The sequence below is a fragment of the Microtus oregoni genome, unplaced genomic scaffold, assembly GCF_018167655.1.
Source record: "Microtus oregoni isolate MIOR12 unplaced genomic scaffold, Mior012 000002F_ref0000024, whole genome shotgun sequence".
NCBI classification, from domain to species: Eukaryota; Metazoa; Chordata; class Mammalia; order Rodentia; family Cricetidae; genus Microtus; species Microtus oregoni.
The window spans coordinates 9,294,290-9,303,955 of NW_024543061.1; the positions used below are offsets into that span (position 1 = coordinate 9,294,290).

Below are 9,666 nucleotides of genomic sequence, written 5' to 3' on the forward strand. Positions count from 1 at the left end.
AGCATTGTTTGTCATAGCCAGAACCTGGAAAAAATTCTAAATGCCCATTGACTAAAGAATGAAGAAGAAAAATGTGGTACATTTACACAATGGAGTACAACACAGCAGAAAAAAATAATAATGACATCTTGAATTTTGAGGGCTAATGGATGGAACTAAAAAACATTATTTTGAGTGAGGTAACACAGAAACAAATAATTATCACATGTATTCATTCATAAGTGATTTTCTCTTTTTTGGCAGTTGATCTATTGTTTTTTTTAATTTTTTTATTGAAAAAAATTTCCGCCTCCTCCCAGCCTCCCACTCCTCTCCCCTTCCCCAAACATAAAGCAAAGAAAATAAGTCCACAAATCATAATCCCAGAGAACCTAGACAACAATGAGGACCCTAAGAGAGATATCCATAGATCTAATCCACACAGGTAGTGGAAAAAGGCAAGATCTCCTGAGTAAATTGGAAGCATGGGGACCTTGGGTGAGGGTTGAAGGAGAGGGGAGAGGTAGGGAGAGGAGCAGAGAAAAATGTAATGCTCAATAAAAATTAAAGAAGCTGGATGACCAAAGCAAAAGCATAGGCTTGAGATGCATGACGTTTGAATATTTGTGTTATAAAGATGTACAAATTTTTCTTCATCTTAGCTTTTTTGCAGACTGAGATGCACATGCATACGGTGAGGCTGCTGCTTTAATCGAATGATGTCTCCAATTGGTCCTCAGTGGTGAAAAGTGACAATATCACTTGTAATACACAGCAGGGCCATATTATGAGTAGTAGTGTTTTCTCATATATTGTTCAAGTCATTCATCACAAATAAATCATCCATGCTGAGGAATTGCGGGACATAGGAGTAAAGAAAAGTGTTAAAATATGGAAGATTCCAAACTCAGACAAAGGTACAAGTAATGTACTCTGTGGGAATGAAAACTTCCATTTTCAGATGTAAGCAGAACTCCAAGTGACAAATGTAGTTGAGATCAAGGTTTTGTATGTGTATTCCTTATTTTGTACTTTAGTAAAAATGGTCAAGGCTGTTAAGTCTGTTTTTAATACATGAAAAAAATCCACATTTAAAATATCCTTAAATGTAATGAAATATCACAGGATACCTCGTCAATGAGGATACATACTTTTTTACCAATAAGAATTATTTCAATAATTTAAAGTAGTCCCTTTTCTTATGTATATTTCCTGATGGCAGGATACAGCCCACATTGTATCTTTGACATATAAAATTCAAAATTAATGCTATGATAGCATAAATTTTCAGGTAACATATAAAGTGCTATTTATATTTTTTTAAAATACATTCTCTGTATTTATATGTGTGGTCTGATCTCAAGCATCTGGGGAAACAGAAGTTGTGTTCAGTTACTGAGATAAGTAGTTCTTGCAGGTGTGCCCAGCCCTAACTGGTTCCCAGTGATTTGCATGCACACACTGCACAGCCTTAAGGACTTCTTCATATATCAGTCACATGCTGTGCAGTTGTCATTGAACTCAGGACTCAGCATGGACACGAAGGTCCCTGTTCAGCTCCTTGGGCTCCTGTTGCTCTGGTTTCCAGGTTAAAAAGGGGGACTAAAATTGGAATTTCACTGTTACAGAGTGACTATTGTTGACTGGCATTTGTGGGAGGTCCTCTATTGTCATGTTTAATCATGTGGATATTTATTATGTTTCCATTCCTAGGTGCCATATGTGACATCCAGATGACCCAGTCTCCATCTTCCCTGTCTGCATCTCTGGGAGACAGAGTCACTATCACTTGCAGGGCCAGTGAGGACATTTACAATAATTTAAACTGGTACCAGCAGAAACCGGGGAAATCTCCTAAACTCCTTATCTATTATACAAATAACTTGGCAGATGGGATCCCATCTAGATTCAGTGGCAGTGGGTCTGGGACAGATTATTCTCTCACCATCAGCAGCTTGGAGTCAGAAGACATTGCAACTTATTACTGTCAACAGGATTCTAAGTATCCTCTCACAGTGATACAAGTCATAACATAAACCTCCATGGAAGCAGAAGTGAGAGGATGGGATGTCTCAGCTGCTCCTCCTCATGAGACACTCACTGAAACTGTTTCTCAGAAGTCACATGATTTTTACAAAATCTCACACAGACATATTTATTTTTGTACAAAAGGCTAAACAGTCCTCTCTGAACCCTAAAAATCTTCCTTACTCTTGATCTCTAGCAATGCAGAGTATCAAAACGTTTTCTGCCTTAACAAAGAACAAAGAAATTTCCTGTGAGGATTTTTAGTTGTATCTCCTTTTACAAACACACTTTATTTAAATACAATGAATTAACTTCTAAGCACCAGCATTTAAATGACAGTAAAATATTATTTAGAAAAAAATGACAATAAAAAGAATTCCTGGTTTTGTCACATAAGCTAAAGCATGTGTGTCAGAGATAGGGCAAGTTTCATAACCATGGTCTTCTGTAGTACCTTGAAATTGCAGCTATGGGTTTTAATACTCACAACAGTCTGCAGCACTTCACTTAGAATTCTTCTTTCTCCTATGGCCACTGGTCTGCTTCCAAGTAGCAAAGAAAAACTGAACCACCCTCATATGACTTTCAGTCCCCCTGTGTGAAGTGCAATGTAGATTGGTTTATATAAAATCATAGACAGTAAAGGGCTACTTGAACATGCCGCAACTCGTTTTACTGAAGAAATGATATTCCGTAGCACCTTTTTAAAAACAAGACAAATAAACACCACAATAGTAATATACAATTCTGTTATTTTTTGAAACTGTGCTTGGGTATAATATATTTCTTGTGGTATTTTTGATGTCTCATTCATATATGTGTCTATCTGTTCTTGTAGAATATTCACAGACATAATTATAATTTTATACAAAAGAGAACAAGTCACAAGATATCATACCATATTTATGGGCTTAATATTTTTAAGTTTTGTTATCTTTAGATTTTCTCCTAAAATTCTGTACTCTATTAATCAAATTTCTAAACTACTTCAGGAATATTAGTTCTATTACATTGAATTTAGGTGAAAACTGGAAACAGTTTGTATTTAAGTGGTTCATGGAGCTGGAGAGAATGACCAGTGATTAAGAGCACCTGATGCTCTTGAATAGGACATGGATTTGATTCTCAGCACCCACATGCTGACTCACAGCCATCTTTGACATCATTTCTAGTGCATTCAGTACCCTCTTCTGGCTTCTGAGAGCACCAAACATGCACATTATGTTCTTGAAACCATGCAAGCAAAACACACATGTAAAAATATTTTATAAAAGTGGTTCATATAATAACATAAATAAAGTCTATATTCACTTTTATACCTGTTAACATTCAGGAGCAATAAATAGCACTACCCTTTGTGTATGTACAGATTGTATTGTAATTACTTCTAAATATTTACATTGACCTGTGTTTTTATGGATTTGTATACTAATCTTATCAGAAAATGTTTTACTTCATGTTTTCAACAATTCATTTTTTTTAAAAAAAGAATTTGAGTATCTGTGTTATTATTTTGGATACAAATGTTGAGAATAGACATTTTGTTATTTTGTGCAATCATTTTGTGTAGATAAAAATGGCCAATGTTCTTTCACTGATTATGACTATGATAATTATTGACAGTACTGATATTAAGGTATTTTTGTGACTATGTTTTGCTTCCATAGAAGTTTAATACTCTCTTGTAGGTCCACCATCTAGGTAGTTCACTGCTCAGAGGGAATCCACAGCAGTGATGAAACTAAGACTATTTCCATCTGAGTGGATTAGGGAAGAAACACTCACATATTTTCTTGATTATTATCTTCTTTATTTATCAATGTTGTCTGATGGACTGAGTAGACTGAAACATGAACAGCCATACAGCAGCACATTGATTGTTTCATAAAGTAGTTCCTCATACCGAGGTTTTTAACTTAATTTTGCATGTCTTAATGAATGGGATATTTACATGCCTCTATCACTCTTGTCCTACTATCTGTGTTGTTTGCAATACACAATAATACAAGAGTCCCACATGTGTCTGAGGAATGGTATCTTGTGACCATGGCTGGAAGATCTCCTCTGATAAACAAATCATTGTTCTCTACTAGTTTTCTCCAGGGTCAAAGTACTTCTAAGGAATATCTGTGTATTCTAAACTCTACCCTATACAGTGACTTTGCTCTAATTCCTACAGAGTAGAGGTATCATATTTTTCTTCTCCCTTATATGATTAAAAACAAAATCATCTTAATATACACATGTATATTATGTCTATGTAATTTATTGCAGATTAACAGGACAGAAGAAGACAAAAAGGATATTTCATAGCCAACTCTCTTGTTGGCAAGCCACCTACTGGGGCTAGCAAGAAGGATTCAATTATTCTACCATTTATCTTGAATATGAATCTTACAGGAAATCCTAAAGGAATCACTATCCAAAACTTTTGTTCATAAAAGGCAATGAGTGTGCTGTATTTTAGATCTTTAAAGTGGATATCCATCTATCATTAGTTTTGTATATCAGAAGAATTAAGAACAAGAATAGGTACAAGGACAAGTCTGTATCTTTTAATCTTTGAGAGAATTAAGGCCAGCTTGGCTTCTGAAGTATTCAATTTTTCTTTTTTAATCAAAAAACTGAGCTATGTGATTTAAAGTAGCATCTAAGGTGGAACTCAAAGGTCTTAGATGAAAAACATACATTTCTATATATTTTTATCAAAAGTCTGAATAAGCTAATTATATTATTTTCAATTAGAAGATACAGTTTAGGGAGAAATTCATCTTCATAACAACTAGTAGGTAAAAATGTGGAGAAAAACAAGGTGTATCCAATAAGATAAATACATTACAGTACAGATAGTGAGAAATTTTCCCATACCTTATTCAAAAATACCAGATATCAAAAAGAGATAGCAACAACAAGAACAGAAAAGTGTATCAAAGGCAAAAGGCATTCCATGATCTGTGGTCTCTGGGCCTTGCCTACATGAAAATTATCCACCAGGGTGTTGCCTTCTGGTGGGGAGACACTCTGACACTCGATCTTTACCTGCTGCCCCCTGACATTGCTATTGACAAAAGTTTATCATAAATAGCTATTTACTCAAATGATTTTAAGACACTATAGTGATAATTAAATAGATTTTTTTCTTAATTGTCAGAAAGATATACTATATAAAAAAATTTGTTGCAATGATCTTTGTCTTGTGAAAAATGTTAACTTGTTTATGATGCATTATGGCAGATGAAGACAAGGAGAAAAGGGTAGAGACTAAGAGAATGAGGAGAGAACAAGGAGGAAGAAACAGTACAATAAAAATTTACTTTGTTCCTTTCCTCTATATCCCTGTGTCACATTACACGTACTCGAAAACAATTTTGCTAGAAAAGACATTTTCAATAAAATATTTCTATGGTGCAGAGGTTTTAGTGCTGACATTAGCTCATTATAAATGCAGACATATTGTTTTTTTTTTTTTACTCTATGTACTCCCTCTGGTCCCTAACCATACCTGAATAAGAATTTCCTTCTTCCAAAGTTTCCATCTTAGTATTTGCTGTTTTAATCCCAAAGATATTTTTAAAAATTTGTGGTAGCCATCATAATAACTATGATGATTGTAATAGAAAGAAAGATGTTTTCAGACAATAGAACTGTTTATTTTTTTTTGCTTGTTTGCTTTTGAAAATACATTTTTCTTTTCATACCTTTCAATAAAAATAGATTTTTCTCAAATAATATAACATGATTATAGTTTCTTCTTCCTCTACTACTTCTAGTTTCTCCCTTCCTATTTTTCCATCAGGATAAACTCTATTTATACCTCTCAGTAGAAAACTAATAGGCTTTGGCGTCTTTCTGTAATATGACAGTGACCACAAAGTAGATCCAAGTAAATCAGTATGGTAGAAGGTTTCTGTCCTGCCAGTTACACAATAAACAAGCAAAAACTATATAATTTGTAATACTGTTTGGCCAATAGTTTAAACACTTTCTATATAGCTCTTATATCAAGAATCAACCCATTTCTATTAATCTATATATCACCATGTGGCTGTTGGTTACTAGTGATCTTCTGGCTCATTGGTTACATGGCATCTCCTGACTCTGCCTTCATTCACCCAGCATTCAGTTTAGTTTTCCCCATGTAGCTCTACCCTTCCCTATCACAGACCAATACAGTTTCTTTATTCATTAACCAATAAAAGCAACACATAAACAGAAGTACTTCCCACATCATTTCCCCTTTTCTGTTTAAATAAAAAGGAAGGCTTTAATATTAACATAGTAAAATTACATATAATACAACAGGTCTCAGCAAGAATTAAACTTACAATACTTATTTCTATTTTATCTTTCATCATAAATAAGGAAAACTATAATTACAACTATATATTCTTCAATTCCATCAATGACTCCAAAAGGATATAATATTACCTAAATAAACAGGAAGTATACTGTGAGCAACTTCTAAAATTCAAGAATTGACAAGACATCTCACTGCAGGGACAGTCACCCAGAGTTCTTCTGTACTGTTGGGACATCTGTATTCAGTCTACAGGCAGACATTTCCAGAAATCAGAAAATTTCAAAGACATTCTGACTATTTTGCCAGTTTGTCGGTCACTTTCTTCTGTATCCCATAGAATGTCTGGCAGACTCTTTAATGAAGCAAGTACCCTTAAGGACCATCTCGCCTTTAGGCACGGTTAGCAATCATCTAACTGTGGGTCCTGCATGTCCAGCTCACACAGCAAACATCAAGAAGTCCAGGCAAGAACAGTTTCTTGCCCAAATGTCTAACAAACTCCATAGGAAGCCTCTTCAATGCCCATCATCCTCTTGAAGTAGATGATGCTGCCAGGAACAGACATGTCTCATTGTCATAAAAAATACTAAATTCTTAAAATATTTAAAGGCCATATTCTGAAGGTCTCTGAAAGATTTGAAGAATACCTATCTAACTGAAATATGTCTTTATACATCTAGGAAATTTAACTAACATGACTATAATCTTGACTATTATAGATGGCGCTCTATTTGCCATTTCTTAATTATACATTACATTTTAAAATAAACTACACAAATACAATACCTTAAGACATATATATACAAAACTGACCTGGAATTTGTATCAATAAACCAAGATCCCTACCAATGGAGTCTTTACAGCATATCCCCCTTAAAATGTAAAGAAACATTTATAAACAATATTTGAGAATATGGACATAGTGCTCTCCAAACTGATTTCTGCTTTTTGTTGGATGAACTATTTTTGTGAGTGTTCATGATGATTTTTAGAGGGATCTTGGTATATCAAACCACATTTGTCGGGAATTAATTCACAGGTTTTCATCTTCTGTGAAAATAAAATCAGAACCTCTTTTTCCAAACAACAAATCCTTATATCCAAATTTTGGTATAAAGATACCTTTAAAACGTATAGTTTGGTTTAGGTTAGCCTCCCATACAAGTCTCTCTGTACTTAGCTCCTTTATAGTCAGAAAATTCAAAGAAGACACAATAATATGTACAATACAGACTCTCTGTGAATTTTCCATCTTTACATGGCTTATTATTTCTTACTCCTTTTATCTTTGATTGTCTGTACTCTGTCTCTTTAAAGCCTTTGTTCTATTTTTTATAAGCATTTACTTCTTTTTATAACTCCATATACTCTTTCTCTTCTCTCTCACAAGCCTATGTATATCTATCCAACACTGTGACCCAGTTAAAGGTGTTTTTGATCTGATTCTGTCTTAATTGTGTATGTGTAATCCCTTTCTGAGAAGGACCACTTCTTAAAATGCTAAAGAAGTTTGATTAGGACTTTGCATTTTGGCTCTGCCAAGTCCATCATGTCAGAGGCATGTTCACTGCCTCTACAAGCTGCACACACTGCCCAGTTCCAACTATGCAGTGGGTCTATGTCATGCCATTAAGCAGTTTGTAAAACTTTGTTCAAAAACCCATTTAAATGCTCAACTTCCTAAAAGAGCTAGAGTTCTTGCTGATAGCATGGCCCATTAATACTGCACATTTTTTTCTATTACTCAATCTGGAAAACTTTTCTTAAGAGAGTTTCAGCTGCCCACCAGTTAAAAGACACGATTCAGCTAAACTTTGTTTATGTATGTGAGTCTAGAGTTCCTTTCCAAACTTTCTTAGGTTTTATGTGGATATATTTGACCAAATTTGGGCACCAATTTGTCTTGCCAGAGGGCAACTGTAGTTCTTCTGAGTGAGGGACATCAGCATTAACACACAGCACTACTTCAGGTTCTGAAGTATTGCCCTCAGCAGGGGAGGCTGGGCCAGCAAAAGCAGGAAACTAGCTCATCACCACAACTCACAAGGCTTAGGGGTAAACATCATTAGAAACATTGTTGAAAACAATAGATTGTTCCTGTTTTTGTTTCTGTTTTCAACCAACCACAAGAGTGCAAAACAGATCAAGTGGAGGTACAAAGGCCTATTGTACCTTCTAGGAACCCAACAATTCCCCCCTTTTTATTTTTAAAAGCATGAGAGCCCCTGTTTTAGGACTCCCAGGGATAAAGGCTCTTACCCAAATATGGGAGGCCTTAATCCCTGTCTTAGGCGAGCTCTCTATACCAGGACAGTTGCCCATTGTAGGTATATCTCATGACTTCTGCAGCATCTGCAGCCAGACTTGGGGCACTTCCTGATTACCGGAAGACAGCCCTAGCAACACTTGTCAGGAGTGACAGTGTGCTGTACATGGTATTGCCACATAAAGCAGCAGAGAATCCAAAAACAGATAATCTCAATAGCAATATCAGCACAAGTGAGAGCATTCCAGGCAATCGCTGGAGCCAGCCTCCAAGCTGGGCCATGGCATTCCACTGACTGGATTCAGACACAGCAGGGACCCATGTGCTATTAATACTAACAATATGATGAGCTGTCTGCAGGGTAAAATTCAAAAAGGAGGAATTCCAAGGGCCATCCAAATATGCATTCAACTGTCCAACCACAACATCAGCAGGTGCAACACAGGCTGCACTACAAAAAGAACAAGACCTTTGTGGCAGGAGCCAAAGGAAATCCACCTACTCCTGCAAAAGCACAATTCATTGATCCAAATACAAATGCCCAAATCCAATATCAGAGTCCAGAGCATTCTGTGTCTGCAGGGCTTCTCTAACCTTTCCAGATTGCTGATCCACAGTCTCTGCAGTCACAGCCATCTGCAAAATGGCAAATCCAGCAACCATAGCTTCAGTGGCCATGACAGCGATAGCAGCAACAATTGCAGCTGTTATACCAAAGTCTTGCCCGCTGTCGATAAAGGATGTTCTCGTGATGTTCTTGAGACACCAGCACCGGCAGAGGAATCGCAGAAGGCACTCAAATGATCAAAGATCAATCATAACTGTCTCAGCAATTACTCAGCTTACAGATCCTGGAAGAACAATTAAGAATATTGTCCTCCAAAGTGCCATTCCACAATACAAAGAAAAATGGGGCAAGAACGCAAGCAGAGGATCAAATAGTCATATTGTATCCAGCTGTATAACAAATCAGGCTCTTGAGTAATACATTCTCCCCACATAACTGAGGGGTGGAGATTAATATCTCTATCAGCATCCTAACACCAAAGAGCAGGCTTGGGACCATAGATATATGTTATATTTACTTTCAAAT

General features: G+C 35.9%; 1 gene segment (V, D, J or C); it reads left to right on the forward strand.

Moving 5' to 3' along the window:
* Nucleotides 1–1,505: 1,505 nt before the first annotated feature.
* Nucleotides 1,506–9,440, forward strand: LOC121438491. The segment is given in 3 exon segments: nt 1,506–1,567; nt 1,693–1,981; nt 9,404–9,440. Coding segments are annotated over 3 exon segments (381 nt in total).
* The last annotated feature ends 226 nt before the right edge of the window (nt 9,441–9,666 follow it).